At 50.4% G+C, this 19,348-nt stretch overlaps 1 protein-coding gene across 1 annotated transcript in view; it reads left to right on the forward strand.

The window, feature by feature from the left end:
- The window catches only part of LOC144950090 (phospholipid-transporting ATPase ABCA1-like), a 55,003-nt gene that overhangs the window by 6,916 nt on the left and 28,739 nt on the right, over window positions 1-19,348 (forward strand). Inside the window, exons 3-21 of the mRNA XM_078880119.1 lie at window positions 148-270; window positions 1,186-1,313; window positions 2,137-2,355; window positions 3,307-3,396; window positions 4,078-4,381; window positions 4,818-4,957; window positions 5,869-5,985; window positions 6,876-7,070; window positions 7,440-7,642; window positions 8,279-8,452; window positions 9,625-9,847; window positions 11,020-11,241; window positions 11,898-12,102; window positions 12,709-12,813; window positions 14,508-14,863; window positions 15,677-15,894; window positions 17,448-17,579; window positions 18,122-18,261; window positions 19,152-19,289. Of these exons, the coding sequence (XP_078736245.1) occupies window positions 148-270; window positions 1,186-1,313; window positions 2,137-2,355; window positions 3,307-3,396; window positions 4,078-4,381; window positions 4,818-4,957; window positions 5,869-5,985; window positions 6,876-7,070; window positions 7,440-7,642; window positions 8,279-8,452; window positions 9,625-9,847; window positions 11,020-11,241; window positions 11,898-12,102; window positions 12,709-12,813; window positions 14,508-14,863; window positions 15,677-15,894; window positions 17,448-17,579; window positions 18,122-18,261; window positions 19,152-19,289 (3,432 nt within the window). The remainder of the gene's footprint in view (window positions 1-147; window positions 271-1,185; window positions 1,314-2,136; window positions 2,356-3,306; window positions 3,397-4,077; window positions 4,382-4,817; window positions 4,958-5,868; window positions 5,986-6,875; window positions 7,071-7,439; window positions 7,643-8,278; window positions 8,453-9,624; window positions 9,848-11,019; window positions 11,242-11,897; window positions 12,103-12,708; window positions 12,814-14,507; window positions 14,864-15,676; window positions 15,895-17,447; window positions 17,580-18,121; window positions 18,262-19,151; window positions 19,290-19,348) is intronic.

Below are 19,348 nucleotides of genomic sequence, written 5' to 3' on the forward strand. Positions count from 1 at the left end.
TGTAATCACGAGCAAAAAAAAAAAACGTAGAGCCTTAACCCAGCGGCGTCGGCCCAGTTGCACCGAGCTGTTTGCGAGCAGGGAATGGAATACCACGAACACCTTTCCACGTTTCCTTGTGTCGCCCCAGCGTGTCTCGCTTGATAGGTGACATCCAGCACCTGCTCTCCAACGAGACGCAGATGGAGCGATTTGACGAGGCCCTGGAGGACGTGCGGGGTCTGAGCCACCTGGCGGAGACTCTGCGCTACCGGCCCGACGTCGTGGCAGGTGAGGACCGCAATCTCCTTGAATCTCGACTGCAAATCAGTTACGCTTGTACCTGGACCCCAGCAAGCCAGACTCAACAGACTGGTGTGTGGCTGCAGTTGTTTGGGCACTTCGATTTGGCACCGTTTTGGTTTGCATGCATGTGACTGTGGTCGATGCCCAACAAACAGCCGGCCACATTGTCAGGGACTGGCCTTATATGGGCAGCTAGATTAATAATACATTATCATTGCCAAGTTAAAGTTGATTTCATGTTTACACGGATGATCCTGTTTAGCCAGTTGTTTGGTTTATTTTACCAGTTAGATCCGTGGTGCGTGAGCACGGCAGCAATAAAACAAAGACAGAAACATCTAGGGCCAAACCCTTGGATGGCACCTGATTACAAGGTGAAATGGAAAGTTAAGTGAATTGGTTGGCAAGGCAATTGAGTGGTTGAGTGGTTTGGATATCGACCTGTGATGGCAAACGCAAGCAACAGACTCGGGGGCAAGGGATCTATTTGGGTGGCCAAAGCGATCGGCACAGACTGGGAGACCTGGTGGTGCATTCGCCAATCACCCCATGACATCCAAATCCATCTCACTGACTTCATAAAATGAGTGAATTCTCACCTGTCCACCCACACTCAACTGAGCTTCTCACTGTGAGCTCCTGAGAATACTTTTCTTCCCACATTCCCTCAGTCATCATCACTGCAAGGTGTTGGTTCACCTCTCACCCATGCTCCCTGGGACCTGTCCCCTTGTACATGACCTTCAAGTGAGCCCCACCTGCGCCACAAAGCCCACCTAGCCTGGCACTAGGTACCATGATAACGCCACTGTCACTCAGTGGTGAACACTTGCTGTTTTCTTGTGATGATGTTGTTGATAATGCTGACGGAGTTGTTGATGTTGTTGTTGTTGCTTGTAGGGAGAGGGGTGCGGGTGAGGGATTTCCTAAGGGAACATGAGAACCTCACGTTGTTTATGCAGAGAGACATGGGCTTGCCGAGACAAGTATCCACCGAGATTCTGGAGATGCGAGTCCGCCTGGAGCAGGTGAGAATCACGTGCTGTGTCCGTCAGTAGAAACTACCCAGAATCCATTGCAGCTGCCACCATTGTTTGATGGCAATACTCCAAAACTGCAATTGCTTTTACATTTTATATCTGTATTATTGTAGTTGACAAAGTCAGTATGATTTAATATTTAATTCTGATTCCTATTTTTTATCGATGTAATATACAATTTTACATTAGCTTATATTTTGTTATTGAGATTTGTGTTTTCGATGCACCTTTTTTACATGCATGATTTGAATTATCCCAGGACACCCTTATAAACAAGACCATGTTTCGTGTTATCAGAACACGAATGTTTACATCTTCCAGTAAAATAAAAAAAATTCTACTTTTACTGAGACGCTACCATGATATAATGATTAGTAGACTGGATTTGCTATCCAGAGGTCATTGGTTCAATCTCGTGGTGTGGGACTTGAAATACTGGGACAGGATTCTTAAATACCCTCACTTCTGTCGACCCAACAGTGAATATGGGTGCACCACAGTTAGTTGATTGCGTGTGGCCGGGTAAAGTTTGCATACGCCCATCTCGTCTAATTAGTGGCCAGCTTAGCAGAGTAGGCCAAATACCCTTTTGAGGTGTTCTGTAGAGCTCCGCAAAGGCCCTTCTGCCAGCAGTGTCGTAAGCAAGCAATTGCAGGGCTGCACCTATACCTGTTTACATTTACTCGTACTAATGATCAAGGAATGTCCATCACCTCATTGCGGTTATCCCATAATCCTCCTCCCTCCTCTCTTCTCATCTCTCCCCCCACCCTCCCACCACCTGACCATGGTCCTACCCACTCCCCTGTAGTTTGTGGAGGGGATTCCGTCGCTGTCTCTGAAGGAGATTGCGTGCGACGATCAGCTGCTGCGCCACTTCCTCGTGTTCCGCTCGGCGAGAGCGCGCTCCACCGTGCGCTCCGCCCTCTGCTTCCTGCCCCAGCCTCGGCTCCAACAGCTGGAGGATGTCCTCTACGCCAATGTGGATTTCTACAGACTCCTGCGGGAGGTGGGAGCCATGCGGCAGAGGGTTTGGGGGGTAGAGGGGGCGGGTGTGGTTGGGGTAGGGTTATGGGTTGGGGCAGGGGTAGGCAACCGAAATAAGAATGAGGTAATTTTTTTCGAATTCGGTAAAAAAAAACCCTCGATATTTCAAGAGTCGCAATGCAATGTGAATAACGTCACGAAGTAATCGTTAAAGTGCCGGAGCCACATTTTGCCGACCCCTGGGTTGGAGTTAAGAGTTTCAGAGGTGGGGGTTCAGAATAATTACAATAATTTAGTAGATTTGCTCATCAAACCATTTTCAAGAGCGCAAAGGAATGACAGAGGCTGCATTTTTACAGGCAGCCTGCAGTAGTTTCACTGCAGGAGGCGATGCTGCCCTGTGTAATCCCATTTGGGTAATTTGTGTTTTGCTTATGGTTATGAGTTATATAAAGAGGAGTGCCAGAGTTAGGGGTTATGGGTGGACGTTGAAGTAGAGGTGCATTTAGCGCCATGGATAAGGTTATGGGATTGTACTAGGAGTAGGTTTTAGCGGCAGAGCTCGTGATGGCGGTAAGGTTATGGTAGTATGTTACCATAGGGGTAGTGATTATGGTAGTATATTACCATAGGGGTAGTAATATGTGTAGTGGTTGTGTTAGAAATACGGGCAGGGATAGTGTTAGAGGTAGGGGTAGTTGTAGGTCTATTGTTCATCAGTACAGTACATTTAATGTTAAGTATATGTTACTGCTTTTGAAGTATTGCTGGGGGTCATGGGTTATGACTAGAGATGTTAAGATGATGGTTATTGACAGGGGTCGTGTTAGAATCAGTAAATCAGTATTCATAATCGTGTTAGGGCTGGAGTTAGGGTACGTGTAACGATTAAGAGTCAGTATTAGGGTCTAGGTACCCACTTCACCACCACGGTGACCACCACCAACATCATCATAATGCAGTGGTGACGATGGCGAACGTTCTCCGTCCACAGATGTCCTTTGTGCTGGACGATGTCTCTCCTCGTCTGTCAGCGGACGGCTGGAGGGAGGTGACGACGAGTTTAGCCGACCTCTTTCGACAGGTAAGGCGACGAGTCCCGGCGTCTCGCTGCTCATGCGAGCACCAGGCGGTGCTCATCTCCATTAAGCGGCCTTGAGTCTGCGGTGGGAAGTCCATATTCCCATGGCGGTTCCGGCGCTGTCGTAAGAATATCTGGCGTCGCCCAGTGTGAAAACTTGAAAACCTATGCGAATGCACGAATGTTAACGTCCAACACATGAACACGCAAACTAAGACTAAACTATTTTAATTTTACCAGCTAAGGCCCACTGAGCTATATCTCTCTTTTCAGAAGTGACCTGGCCACAAATGATAGCTCAACGAAATGGCTTATCACGTGGGAATGTATAGCAGCCAAATTCTCTAAAAGCATGTTTCTAAATGTGGAGGGAAAAAATGGGGGACGTGGAGAAAAATCCACGGGACCATGGGGAGAACATGCAAACTCCAAATATACAACAGGCGTCAGGGTTGGGATCGAACCCATGACCTCCTGTATACCAGGCAAGGTAGCTAACATCTCACCACCATGAAGAAAGATACATAGAACTAGGGCTTGAACCCAACATGTCTGTGGATGCCAGCTGAGAGGCGTTTGACTCAAATGTTCAGTCCCCCCAGCGACCTGGTCACCTCAGCTGTTTGGTTATTGTGAGTCGCGTCTTCTTGTGAGCGAGACTTCCCTTCCCCCCCCCCACCACAGTTCACATCGCTGCAAAGTTTCACGTCGCTGATGAGGGAGGCTTCCTTCTTGAATGGCCTGGGCCTGGCTGAGAACACGAGCGACGGCCTGCGTGAGGAGCAGGTTGGGCCGGTGCTGTCATCGCTTTCGGGTCTCCTGTGCGGACACCCCGAGGCGGGTGGGCGCAAGATCCTCTCGTTCAACTGGTATGAGGACAACGACTACAAGACCTTCCTGGGCATCGATGATAATGACGACGGTGGTGGTGGCAACGATGAGGAGCGGCAGGGAGGCAGACGCCAACATCAGTATGACAACTCAACAAGTGAGATGGTGGTGGTGGTGATGGTGAAGATGATGATGGTGGTTAGGGTTGATGATAGCTTTGGTTGTGGTAATGTTCGTGGTGATGTTGGAGTTGGTAATTATAATGGTGGAGGTGGTGCTGATGATGGTGGTACTAATAATTATGTAGTTGGTGATGGTTATGATAATGATGGTATTGGGTGTGGTGGTGACAATGCTGATAGTGGTGATGGTGGTGGCGGTGGTGGTGTTGGTGATTGATAGCAGTGGCGAAAGTGATGAAAGAGCTGTTTGTGGTGGTGGTGGTGATCATGACGGTGGTTGAGGTGATGGTGATAGCATTGTTAGTGATTCTGGTTGTATTGGTGACCTCCAAACACCACCTCTTGGCCATCTGTGACCAGCATGACCTCGCGCCCCAACGACCTTTGTGTACGTGCGTCTCGGCCCTGCAGCCCCGTTCTGTAATGCCCTGCTGCAAGGCCTGCAGACGAACAGTGCGTCGCGCTTCGCCTGGACCATGCTCCAGCCACTGCTCCAGGGCAAGATCCTGTACGCGCCGGACACGCCAGCCACCCGCAGTATCATGCACGAGGTAACCGCACTGTCACCGATGCCACCACAGCCGCCGTCGTTGTTGTTGCTGCTGGCGGTGGTGGAGGTGATGGTGTCAGTTGTGTTAATCATTGTGGTAGTGGTGGAGGTGATGGTGTTGACTGTGTTTATCATTGTGGTAGTGGTGGAGAGTGTGGTGTAGGTTGTTGTTTATCTTTGTGGTCGTGGTGGAGGGGGTGGTGTAGGTTGTGTTCATCGTTGTGGTAGTGGTGGAGGGGATGGTGTCATTGTTGTTCATCGTTGTGGTAGTGGTGGAGGGGATGGTGTAGGTTGTTGTTCATCGTTGCGGTCGTGGTGGAGGGGGTGGTGTAGGTTGTGTTCATCGTTGCGGTCGTGGTGGAGGGGGTGGTGTAGGTTGTGTTCATCGTTGTGGTAGTGGTGGAGGGGATGGTGTCATTGTTGTTCATCGTTGTGGTAGTGGTGGAGGGATGGTGTAGGTTGTTGTTCATCGTTGTGGTAGTGGTGGAGGGGATGGTGTAGGTTGTGTTCATCGTTGTGGTTGTGGTGGAGGGGGTGGTGTTCACTGTGTTTGTCATTGTATTGTTGGTATTGGTGGAGGTGATGTAGGTGGTGGTGGTGATGATGTAGGAATAATGGTGGTGTGATGGTGGAGACAGCAGTGTCTGAGGTGGTATTGATGGAGGTGGTGGAGATGTTGGCGGTGATAATGGAGATGGTGGTGTTTTGTTGGTGATGATGGTGGTGGTGTCTGTGTTGGTGGTGTCGGTCTCATAGAGGTGATGGGGTTGATAAAATGAGAACAACAATAATCATGTTGATAGTGCTGGTGATGTTGAAAGTAGCAAGTATATATTTGTTGACGAAGCTGTTGTTGCTTCTGCTGCCGCTATTACTCCCCAACTGGCGCTGCTGCTGCTGCTGCTGCTGCAGGCAAACCGCACATTCGCAGAGCTGGAGATGATCTACAAGTTCGGTCTTGCGTGGGAGGAGGTCGCGCCCCAGATCTGGGACTTCCTCAACAGCAGCTTGGCCCTGAGGCTACTCAGGGTAAGGCCCACCTCCCCCACCCCCCTCTCCCTGTCATGTTCACCTGCATCACTTGAACCTTATTGCGGTACCCCGGGGTACCATAGTACTCCGGGCTCTCGCAAAATGTCTGTGATGCAGTCATTTTTAGTCTGTTGATGGTCGGCGATGCGGCAATCGACTCATCTCGACGAGCTGTACACGATGCACTATGGTGCATAAGAGCGTTCAGGGTTTCAGCGCAATCGTCCTCGCTGCGTTTCGACATCGCGGAGTAGCACTGATTTCGGATTGATTGGTACCCCAGTCGCGGAGTTAAGTAAACCCCTGGAAAAATTGTGTCCCAGAAATAAAATATTTAATTGCCTCGGCCATTTTGTATTATTTGGTACCCCGGGGTACCGCCATAAGGATCATTTACCCTACCCCTAAATACTGTCCTACCATGGGCATGCTTAATTATCATCTCCAAAATGGCCATTATGAATGTCCTGAGACACATACAGAGACACCCAGACCTAGATGTTGATCCTGGAACCCAGAATCTCAACGGTGTCTGCGTATTGTCTCAGACATAGACATCATAAACCTCCTGAGAGAGGCAGAGGCACATGTATTGAGAGACACCCCGACCCTGGACTTGAACCCACGATCTCGGTAGTGCTGGATTGGTGTCACTAAACCGCCTTCATGAACTTGAATGGACCATTATGAACCTCCCAAGAGAGGGAGACGAGCATCGTGAAAGACACCTATATCCAAGGTTTTAATCCAGGATCTCGGCAGTACTGGCCTAGTGACGTAGGCATCTTGAACCCAATAAGCAAGAGAGAGATGCACTGCCCCGGAGCTCGAAACGCTTGTCTTGCAACATGGCTACGTTGAACCCACGCCCTTTGTCCCGGCGGCAGGAGACCTTGGGGAACGCGGCGGTGGCCACCTTCGTCGACTCCCAACTCTCGGACACCGGGCTGGATGCCAGAACCATTGCCGACTTCCTCTCTGAGGGTCCTTCGAGGGAGCGAGGCAATGGAACGGCGCCGGGGTGGAGGGAGGTGTTCATGGTGGTGGACCTCGCCATTCGCTCGCTCACCCGTTTCCTTGAGGTACAGCCGGGACAGCGCATGGATAGCTGCATGAGTAGCGGCAAGGATAGAGGAACAGGTAGAGGTATGGATAATGGGACAGGTAGAGGCATGGATAGAGGTACAAGTAGAGGCAAGGGTAGCATGTAGCAGCATGGATAGAGGCAAGGATAGTGGCACGTATAGTGGCACAGGTAGAGGCTCGGGTGGAGGCAGGGTTAGAGGCAGGGGTAAAGGTACAGGTAAAGGCATGGGTAGAGGTAAGGGTAGCGGCATAGGTAGCAGCAGCACAACTCGCACACGTACCATACACACACACACGAACCCTTAAAAACACGGGCCTCACTCAGTAGGCGCTCGCTAATTCTGCGCTCACCAAACGTGTGGCAGTGCATGGAGCTGGACAAGCTGGAGGGGGTGCAGGATGAGCCCGGGCTGGAGCGCCGGGCACTGGAGCTGCTGGAGGAGCGGAAGCTCTGGGCCGGCGTCGTCTTCCTGGACCTCTTCTCTCCCTCCGCCCTGCCGCAGCACCTGCGCTACAAGATCCGCACCGACATCGACCGCACCGAGAGGACAAGCAAGAGCCGAGACCGGTAGCAGCAGCATCACCAGCAGCAGCTGAGGCAGCAGTAGTGGCAGCGTCATTTCTAGGAGTTGCAGAAGCAGTTGTAGTTGCAGGAACAAGAATGGCACAAGCAGAAGCAACAACGTCGTCATTGTCAATGTAAATAAATAATAGTCACAATCATCTTGGGGGGGAGGCCTTCATCCAGCAGTAGGTAGATCATAGCTGATTATGATAATAAAGAATTGTCCCATCTGACGTCTGTAAGTTGCAGGGTGGGTTCCGTTCACCTCTGAATATCGGAACGCGCAAACGACTCAGCGTACATTTTATTTAGAGAGGCCGTTGCTTTTTGAAGACACTGTACTCACCACAGAGAACTGTAGCGACGCAACCGCACTCTACCATAGCTGGTGCCAAACTGTGCCACACACCCTCCCACATGGCCTTGTGGGAGCCTCGGTACCGATAAAGTTATTTTATTTTAGTTTTTATTTCGTTTGTGTTTTGATGATGTACACGTTTGTGATCGAAACGGGAAAGGGTCAAGGGATCAAATTAATTTACCATAACTCGATCTCCGCCATCTCCCCCCCACCGTTCCTTTGCTCTGCAATCCCACAACCCGTTCTCCGGGTTCTCGGCGGCCGCGACGGGATACCAGCTACTGGGACCCGGGCCCTCGCGCAGATGCAGCTGAGGACATGAGCTACATCTGGGGTGGCTTTGCGTACCTGCAGGACATGGTAGAGCGCGGGATCGTGCAAGCGCAGACGGGCGCGGCCACCATGGGCCTCTACCTGCAGCAGATGCCGTACCCCTGCTTCGTCGATGACCCGTAAGGCCGCCCGCGTTCCCTTACACCCCCCTCCCAGTTGTCACCGGTAGTGCAGTGGCCGCAATTTCCGTTGGTAGTGCGAAGCTCTAAAATCAAGCGCTAGTCCTAATATTTAATGCTAGCCCGAACGTCGAACCATAGCCCTAACCCTCACACTAACAATCAACCTAACACTAACCCCCAACTCAAACCCTTCCACTAACGCTAACCCTATCCCTAACCACTAACACTACCCCTTGCCTTAACCCTTCCACTAACCCGAACTCAAAGTCTAACCCTAATCCTATCATTAACAGTATTCCTAGCCCTTGCACTAACCCTAAGCCTTTCCCCGCCCCTACCCCCTCAACTCTGCCCCTACCCCTGAACCCTTGCGCCCTGACCCCCCGCCAGCTTCACCACGTACATCGGTAATATCCTGCCCATGTTCATGACGCTCGCGTTCATCCTGCCCGTGTGCCTCATCATCAAGAGCATCGTCTGGGAAAAGGAGTGCCGCCTCAAGGAGGTGCTGCGGGCCTCGGGCCTAGGCCGCGGCACGCTGTGGGCCGCGTGGTTCACCGACAGCGTACTCACAATGGTCGTCTCCTGCGCCTTCCTCGCCGTGATCATCAAGGTCGGCGGCAGTGGTGACGTCGCCGGCTGAGGGCAGAGATGTCCGCCAAAATATTTGTTTCTTAATCGGGCCTGCACGATTGGACGGTCAAGTCCAGGGCGGTGTCCACCATCAGTTTCACAACGGTTGGAAATTAACGGCGTCACAAATGGGCGGCAAAAATGGCTGTGGAGCTTCATTTAGTGAACAATACAAAGGAGTGTTGGAATCTGCTGGGTCATTTGTCATTGAGCGGAGATGGCTGAGTGGAGAGTTGGTTAAAATTCTGTAATAACACCAGGCAAGGTTCCTGCATCAGATAGAATGGAGCTTCTGTGCCAGATGAGACAAGCGCTCCGTAATAGGGTTCTCTATCGGATTAGACGAGGGTTCACCGCGGTTTGTGGCATGTACATTGGACGTTGAACTTCTTTCTCGCCGTACGTAGCCAACCGCACCCGTTGGAGGTGTGGTGTTCCACACCATTTGCATCACTTTCCAAAATCGGCTTCGCCTGATGACCGACCGTCGTCGAACTTTTCCTCCCACCCGCTTGTCTCCGTGCCTACCTCGCTAGGTTCTCTCTGGCCCTGAGCCGCTGCTTCGCTCTCTTCATGGTCCTCTCTTGGGTCTTCGCCGTCTCAATGGCCGTCAAAAACGTGGTCCTGGAGAAGGAGCTCCGACTCCGGGAGACCATGCGTTCGATGGGACTGGACGCTCGAACCCTCTGGCTTGCCTGGTTTATCGATTGCCTTGTCTCTGCGAGCCTCAGCAATGTGCTGCTCACTCTGCTGCTCATGGTAATGGCGCTGCGCTCTCTCACTTCTCCTGTCTCTGCGGCCCCGGTCCATCGGGCTTGTATCGAATCTCACCACCCCCCTCCTCCCCATCCCCACCCCCCAGCGGTTTTGAGAAATTGTCACAAATGGGCATCACTATTCATTCCAAGAATAAAATTTTCTCTACCTCTTTTGTCCCCCCCCCATTTCGTTTTTACGTTTGCGTGTCATTTTCGTGAATTGTAAATAGTTGTAAAACATCGTACCATGACTGTTAAAACTATTTTAATTTACGTGTCGTTGCATGCCTATGGTCCACGCGTAGCGATTTCTTTTTTATAAAACATACCACAAAGTAATTGTCGTTATTGAGACAGCCAATTATCACGGTTACTCCGTTCGTATTGCATCTCATCGCTAATATTTGTTAACAATTATTGTCATACGTTTGTTGGGCTTTTTTCTCCCAATTATATTTCACTTGTGTGGCTATTGACTCAATTTCTCTGCTGCCCTTTCTCTCTCAGTAATAATCACTACAGACGGTGCTCATGTCTTTGTTCATTAGACCTGATCACAAAGATCAAACCACTGCGATCAAACCAATTTTTATTAACATTCAATCAATGAGACCATCAACTCATTAGGCTTGTGAACCCGGTTTAATTAACAATGCAGCTGCTAACGAACTCAGTGGCAAATGAGCGTGTGTTCGAGCTCACCGAAGAACCTCATCGTTTACTTCAGATCGCAAACAGCAAGCAAAATTTATATGATTCCAACACATTTTAAATGAGCATTAAACAATGTGGCCGATTTCATGATGTGCGAAACATAGGAATTATACCTTGGCTGTATTTTTGTATGTGGACAAAATGGCCAAATCTGCATAAATTGTCAAAGATTTGTCTGTATTTCTGCCAGTTATTGGCAGAAACTCTTTCCACATCTGGCTATGGTGGTGAATGCACGCGATCCAGTGCTGAGGAGGCAGGGTTGGTGGATATCACCGAGATTTATAACACGCTGTGAAACTCCACAACCTGCCAGGCTGCCAGACAGCCAGGGCGACGTGCTGTACAGCAAGTGAGTCTGTGATTACCTCGTACACGTAGGAGTATTCAGAAGTAAGCCTAACCAAACACTGCCGCCCCCCTCTCGCCCCTATCCCACGCGACCTCCGACTCCCGCAGTATGGGAAAGTGCTGCAGTACAGCGACCCTTTGGTGCTCTTCCTGTTCCTGACGGCGTTCGCCGTGGCGACCGTGTCCCAGTGCTTCCTGCTCAGCGTCTTCTTCTCCAGAGCCAACCTCGCAGCGGCGTGCGGAGGCCTCGCCTATTTCCTGCTCTACCTCCCGCACATCCTGTGCTTCATGTGGCAGGACTACTTGACCTTCCCCATCAAGATGGGCGTCGTAAGTTCCACGAAACCCTGCGTGCATCTGTCCGTCCGTTCGTCGATTGGTTGGTTTGCTCATCACCGGGGACTGAGTTGGAGTAGACGGTACGGGAATAGTAGCCGCAGCCATCACGAGAGGTGTACTGGATGTGGTGTATGTATGTACGTACGTTTTGTTGAACTTCTTTTGCGCCGTATGTACCCAACCGTGCTAATCGGAGATATGCCTGCCTGGTGCAGATATATTTTAAGGTGGCGCAACCTGGACAGAATTTAATCTCTGGCCGTTAACTCGGGAAGATTTATGTTCGTTCGTTAGTCTTTCAAGCGCCCGTGACCACCTATGGCCACGTCACCCGAACTGCTCTCAATACCAACGTTTCTGCCTCGTAAGCGCTGGATCGCAGTGCTTAGTCGGGTGACCTCCACGCACAAGACAGGCTGTTTTAGGCTGCTGCAGGGCCACATTGTGGGCAGTAAAAGGCCATGCAGCAAAATCCATTGTTGTACTGTGTATCTATGAGGCCTACCTTCACCAACCACTACGAGCTAACATGCTGAAGCCTTGTCAAATAACCCCCACGTACCCCCACGACCCGCACGTACATCACTCACGATCCGCACCTACATCACTCATATTATAACTGAGTGTTCTCTTTGTTGTTGTTGCAGAGTTTACTTTCGACCGTAGCCTTTGGCTTTGGATGTGAAAGCATCTCCCGCCTGGAGGAGCAAGGAATCGGAATCCAGTGGCACAACCTGGCATCGAACCCGGCGGCCGGAGAGTCGTACACCCTGCTCACATCCCTGCTGATGATGCTGTGCGACGCGGTCCTCTACGGCCTCCTCACCTGGTACATCGAGGCCGTCTTCCCAGGTGCGTCGGGAGCGGATCTGGAGGTTGCCCGGCGTGCCGGTTTACTCGTGGTGTTCTCCCTTTGCAGTGCCCTTAGGAGGCAGTGGAGAACGGTAGATTACTGCTGCGTATACATTGGCGGAGTCTTGAGTGGTGTACAGTTCAGCTTGGCTTCACAGGCGATCCGACCCAAAAGCACGCAGCTCTTCTTCACTAGCTACACCGCTAGGCCGTGTGTCCTGGGCTGAACTGCATGGATTTCCAGCATTGTGAGTGGTAGGATTAGTGGCAAGAGTTAGTGTTATGTGTTCCGCTTAATGTTAGGGTTTGGTTTAATTTTAAGTGTAATGTTCGGTTCAATATTAGGGTTAGTCGAAGGACGATGAGCGTTGTGTTTCATGTTAGGCTTAGGTTGGTGTGAGTGGTAAGATGTGTTTACGGCAATGTTGGAGTTAGGCTTTATGCTTCATGGAACAGGGTAAAGCCTTCATTGTCACTGTTTGAGGATAGCATCAATGTTTGGTCTAGTGAAAGTGCCTCCCTCTCCTGATCTCTCTGAGGTGGTAGGTTCCTAATGGCCGTGTCGGGCCCTCCCTCCGTCTTTCTTTCTCTCTCTCTACTCCACAGGACAGTACGGAGTCCCCAAGCCGTGGCATTTCCCGTTCACGAGCTGCGTCACCACGCTGGGCCCTCAGTCCCCACAGGGGACGACCTCCTCCAAACCCATGGCCGGTGAGCCTCACCTGGCAGGGGCTCTACACGTGTACACGTACAATCCACTGTTGGATGAGGGGGGCCTCCCCCACCACGCCGTTGCAGCTTGTGTGGGTTATTCGATACCCTACGCCGCCGCTGGTCGGTGTGCGTTTGGTGAAGGTGGAGAGCAGAGGCGTGGGAGCGTACAAGTACTGTACAGTCGTGCCTTTGTCTAACGCTGTTGTATCGGACGTGTGTTTCGGCTACACGCAGTTTACTTATTGAGGTACGCTTTCCGGAACACGGGGGCGATGTTTCAGCCATACGCGGTTTTAGTTTATTGTATTTCAATATATTGTGTGTCTGTTATTATTTTTAAGTGATACCAAGTGGGGTAAGTAATATACAATTAGTGAAACAAAGAGGGAGGGGGGTGATAATTTCAGACCCAGGAACGCAACCCTATTTTCCCATGAGGTAGAATATTTGTCGAACGTGGTTTTGCGCAACATGACATTTTCCAGGAACGTGACCCCCACGTCCGGCGAGGTATTACAAGTACAGCAAATATTTCCAAAATCTTAAACAAACACAAGATCCAGGTCCGATTCAGTACAGTACACAAAATCCGTGATCTAATCCCATCTGTGAAGGATGTCATTCCTGACATGCAATATCCTGGAGTCTACAAACTAAGTTGCACCTGTGGTGATTGTTACATTGGGGAAACGAAACGACATGTCTCGGACCGTGTTCGTGAGCACAAGGCAGATCTGAAACACGGCAGAACCAATACCTCCGCCGTGGCTGACCATTGTTACAACGCTGTGGGCTCTCATGATATTGTTTTTTCCGAGACCAAGGTGCTCTGCAAACCTTCGGGCTACTATCAAAGGTTTGTTCATGAAGCCATCCAGATATATAAACATAGACATAACTTCAACCGAGAAGATTGATACAAATTGAGCAATCATTGGAAGGATGTTATTAACCAGGTTAAACCTTAAATGCTTTATGATGTTGCCTTCATATCCACATCTCCTGTTGCTTTAGCTCCCCACTCCCAGCCCGCTCTCTTTCCTCCCCAACCCCCCCTGACATTTTGTCCCTGCGTACCCTTTAATCCCTTCTAGTCGCACTCCACTTGGCAGCAATCCACTCCCCCTACCCCACACCCCCCTCTCTATCTCTCCTCCCTGGCTCCTCCCCCTTCTCTTACCTACATAGCCTCTTGTTACAGCAGCCCTTTTGCCCACTTCAGCAATTGTTTCTTGCTGTGGTTGTCACTGATGGCGGACGCTTGTGTTGCACCCGAAACGTCATTATTTAATTTATTTTATTTTATACCTGCGTGACTTTACCGAAAAAACCAAGAGTACAGCACAACAGTGGCTTTTTCTACGATGCTCTCTGCTGCCCACCACGCAGCCCGACAGCCTTTTAGCACTTTAACCCTTGCTTCCCTTGCCGAGATCTGACAAGTATTACGGGTGATTTGTCACTTCAGCGATCGTTGGAACACAACTAAGATCCTCGGTTCAATGTTAAATCTTTTGGGCTGTATCTTTCTTTAGCTTCATCGTCTGCCGTGTATATTTCTAAAACTTCTTTAAAAGCACCCATCAAGTTATAAACTTTTCTCATTTTCTTCCTCCTCCCTTCACCTTTGTCTTTCTCTCCGCCTTCATGTTTCTCCGCCTCGTCTTCTCAAACTGCAACAAAATCGTCAGCAACCATTGCCACGACAACCATAAAAGGCTCGAAGCAGCCAGAGGCCAGCAAGGGTGAGAAAGTGGCACAGAAAGGGGGTGGCCAAGAAGAGAGGAATTCTGGGAAAAAGGGCGGTGGTGACAATGGAAATCCTGGGGGAGGAGGCGGCACTAACAAAAGGGATTCTGGGAAAAGGGACAACCGTGAAGCAGAGGTTTCTGGGACAGCGGTCAATTATGACAGGCGGGTGGCATGGTCAGCTGACATTGCGGAGCGGGCATCCAAGAAAGGAAAAAGGGGTGCCCGGCGTTCCCAAGGGAAGGGCCAAGGAAGCGGTGGAATGAGCCGGAGCAAGGAGAAAAAGTCCACAACGAAGGCAACAAAACGAACAAACGCTGAACCCGACGGACATCTGAACAGGGGTAAAGTCTATAGTCGCACGCTCATAATGGCTGTGTCAAAGATATTCAGAACTGTTGAGGTCCTGGTTTTGAGGTTCAAGCTCTGGGGCTGGGTGCATCTCTCTCTTGCTCTCTTTCCCTTTCTCTCTCAGGCTGAGTGTCCTAGACACCCAGTCAGCATCAAGGAGATCCTGGATATTAAGAGAATGACTAAATAAAATCCAGAGACCAAGAATGTGTTTTTTTGGCAAGCCATTAAACTAAGATGGTTACCGCATCGCACAATTCCATATGCGCTTCTGCTGCCGTCTGAAACCTTCTTCTTTCCAATATTTGGGAAACCACCGGAGCTATGCACTTCTCAATCTAGATTGAAAACTAATTTATTTCGAACAGCTTTTTGTGTTCAGTTTGTTATCCTTACCCTTCACGTACAGAGCGAAAGAAGTTCAACATACATACAAAAATTTACTGAAATTCCCAAGGCTATAATCGACCAGACTAAGCCTGCAATAACAAATGCTGACTAAATTAATTCTCTTCTTGGTTCTTTCGGTAAAGTCACGTAGAAGGGAAATAATAAAATAATACAAATAAAACATAATAAAATATTTTATTATGTTTTATTTTTAATAATAAAATAATAAAAATACAACATAATCAAATATTTTATTATGTTTTCTTCTACGTGACTTTACTGAAAGAACCAAGAAGATGAATCCCTGCAGTCACGAAAGCTTTAAATCGAAATTTAAATGAATGCTGTCGCGGAGCCCTGCGTGACACAGTGGGAGACCGACCTCTCCCCCTTTCCGCATCTGTCTGCAGAGGACGTCCTTGTCGAGGAGGAGTCGGTGGAGCTCACGCTGGGAGTGAGCGTGCAGAACCTGGTGAAGAAGTACTCGACCATGGAGCGCCCGGCTGTTGACGGGCTGAGTCTGAATTTCTACCAAGACCAGATCACGTCCTTCCTGGGGCACAACGGAGCAGGGAAGACAACGACCATGTGAGTCACACATGGGGTGCTGGTGGCAGGGAGCGGAAGTGTAAGCGGTTACGAACCCGGCGACCCAAGCTCCATTCCCGCTCATGGCCAACACCAGTGACGATTATCTGAACCCATCCTGGGTTCAGAGACAATGGCGATCGGGCATGGTGCTGGCCACCCACCCCCTCGTGTACCGTGCAAGCCTTCATAGGTGCTTGCTAACTGCACTTACTCCAACAGCCTGTTAAGGCTATACGGGGGATCTTTGTCTTTGGTTTGCTACTGGTGGAGGGGGTGGTGGCGATGGTGGTGGTGATAGCGTGGGTAATTTTGCGTGGCCGGGAGTTGGCTGTGACAGAGATATCCTCTGGCCCCTACATTATTTATCATCTTCTTTGGACACGTAGCTACGGTACAGATACAATGGGAGGCTAATCGATGCCCGTGTACAGTCAAGGGATGGCTAAGCTAATTGCTGCCTTGTCTGAGTTGGAGAAATTACAGCTGAACCTGAAGCATTCCACTAAGAGGTGGGGCCTTACCATCAGCCACATCGAAGACTTGCCTAGGTACTTTATATCATCAAACACTCTACCCCCTCAACTCCCCATGAGCGATGGGGCAGTTGTAGAGAGAGTGGAGACATTTTCGTACCTGGGCAGTTTGCTTATGACTGTATGGCAGGTTTGGCAGCAGAGGTGTTACTCCGAATAAGTTGAGTGGCATTACCTTTTCATCAGCTGCGTAACGCTGTGTGAAAGCTACCTGGCCTATCACTCCATACGAAGCTCCGGGTCTTCTGGGCCACAGTTATGCCCTCTCTTCTCTATGCTTGCAAAGCATGGAGCCCTTTAAAGGAACATTTGCGTTTGTTTAAAACGACGAGCGAATGCAACAAGTTGGCACAGTAGGGAGCTCTGCTGGTGGGTTCATCTGCCAGTCATCTCAATCAGTCAACCCATAGCACCTGGGTCTGTCCCGTGAACACCTGTCAGCGAGCCTTCGACACTTCACGTGGCCTCAAAGTGTACCTGGCCTGGCACAGCGGCCGTGGTGACGACACCGCCACTTAGTGGAAAATGGCAGCTGTTGTTGTTGATGTCGGTGTGGGTGGTGATGATAAAAGTGATGACGATTGTGGTGTTGATGCTATTGCAGTATGTGCTGCTGCTAATGGTTGTGGTGGTTTTGCTGGTGATGATGACAAGAATGGTGGTGATGATGACAACGATAGTTGGTGATGATGACAACGATGTTTGATGATAATACTACTGCTGATAATGGTGGTGATACTCATTGACGATGTTGATGACAATGATGGCAACAAATGCTTTTGCTGCTGCCGATGACGACGATGGTGAATATGCTGCTGCTAATGTTGCTGCTGCTGCTGATGATGATGTTTGATGAGTCTGATTATGACGGCGATGGTGTACGTTGTGATGGTCGTGTTTAAGATCCTCACATAACTCAGTGTCCCCAACGCGACCTTTACGAACCCGACACGGCCATTGTGAACCACGTGAGTCACCCAGCCCTCCTCTTCGCTTGATGCTTAAATTCCCGCTCAGGTCCATCCTAACGGGGCTCTTCCCACCGACGGCCGGCACGGCCCTCATCTACGGCAAGGACATCCGTACGGAGATGGAGTCGATTCGGAGCAGCCTTGGCACCTGCCCCCAACACAACGTGCTCTTCAACCAGTGAGTGCACACAGGAACGTTCTGCACTCACCAGCTTGATTGCTTGCTTGCTCACTCACTCGCTCACCAACTCACAAGCCCAGCCACCGATGTATTTGCTCACTCGCCCATCCACCCTGTGTCATCGCGAACGAGTGCGCACCCCGGCTCACTCACTCAATCGCTCATTCACTTATACGCCGACTCACTGATTTACTTACTCGTGTACTAATTGCATCAGTCACGCACGCACTCACTAACTTATACAATCACTGGTTCACTCGCTCATTTAACTTATTCACTCATTCACCTATTCACTCACCCATGAACTCGTTTGTTCACCCACACTCTCTCACTCACCCACTCATTCTGTCACTCGCTCACTCGTTCAAAGTGTCTCCCTGCTGCAATGAGTTTAAGGAGGTGCTCACCTCCCATCGATCCAACACTGAAAATTCCACATTCCTATGGCCGGAGACCAGTCTTCTCCCTCACGTCAATCACAAACTCGGTCTCTCCTCCCTGGGCATTGTTAACGGGCGATGATGTCTTGTCTCCACGAGGTTGACCGTGGAGGAGCACATCTGGTTTTACGCGCGGCTCAAGGGCTGCTCGTCAGAAGACGTGAAAGAGGAGGTGGAGCGCATGCTGGAGGACACAGGGCTGCTGATGAAGAGAGCCGAGCAGGCGGGGAACCTGTCCGGTGAGGCGGCACATAACACGCGGCGGCCAAAGCAGCAGCAGCAGCAGTCAGAGCAGTTGGCAGCAAGAGGATGAGGAGGAAAGTAATTTTTAGTTCTGTCGTAGTAGATGCATCATCGTAATCTGTAATGCAGCAAACCCTTCCCTCTCGCGAGTTCAGCTAACATCGTGGTTTTCTCGCCCAAATTTACTGAGGTACAGTTCACCAATCGCGCCCCTATGTAAGTGTTTGACGGTGACATTCCAGTACGCGTCGTAACTGTACTGCTCGCGATGATGATGCTGCTGCTGCCGCAGAAGAACGCACGCGCTATCTTGTTTCCCAAGCAGCCCATCGTGGGTCCCAGGTCACGTGCTATTCCCAGCCCCCAGTGAGTCAGTGAGGTTTAAGCACACCATATTCTTTCCTTTAGTGGACAGTTCTGTACATGGATGCGTGTGGAAAGTATCTCACAGTGCGACAGGTGAGAGTGAGTGGAGAGGTGAGGGGTCAGTAGGGAGTGGTAGTGCAACGTAGCCTTTCGCGACCGGTATTGTTCATAATGAAGGTTTTTTGAGATACATAGCTTAAATGCACATTTATATTTACGCAATTTTACGCAAAAACCTTTATTATGGGTAGTGCCATGGTCAGTGTGCTGTGCTATGAATCCGGCGACTTGAGTGCGATTGCCGCTCATGGCCAATGCCAATGAGAATAATCTGAATCGGTTCTGGGCCTTCCCAAGGTCAACTCAGCCTCAAATGAGTACCTGGTGCGGTGTGTAAACATTGCCACTGGGGAGACAAAGGCGGCCGGGCGTGGTGCTGGTCACCCGCCCGCTAATATTACTTGCTCCAAAAGTTTGGTAAGGCTATACGGGGATCTTTGTCTTTATATTTGTCTACCAGGTGGGATGCAGCGGAAGTTGTCGGTGGCGATGGCGTTTGTGGCCGGCTCTCGGCTCGTGATTCTGGACGAGCCGACCGCCGGAGTCGATCCCTTCGCTCGCCGTGGCATCTGGGAGCTCCTGCTCAAGTACAAACATGGTACGTACGGGTTCAACCCCTGGTCAGGGGACAGGCTGTGTGCCTGCGGTGGAAATCCG

Source organism: Lampetra fluviatilis, chromosome 3 (assembly GCF_964198595.1).
Source record: "Lampetra fluviatilis chromosome 3, kcLamFluv1.1, whole genome shotgun sequence".
In the NCBI taxonomy this organism is placed as follows: Eukaryota; Metazoa; Chordata; class Hyperoartia; order Petromyzontiformes; family Petromyzontidae; genus Lampetra; species Lampetra fluviatilis.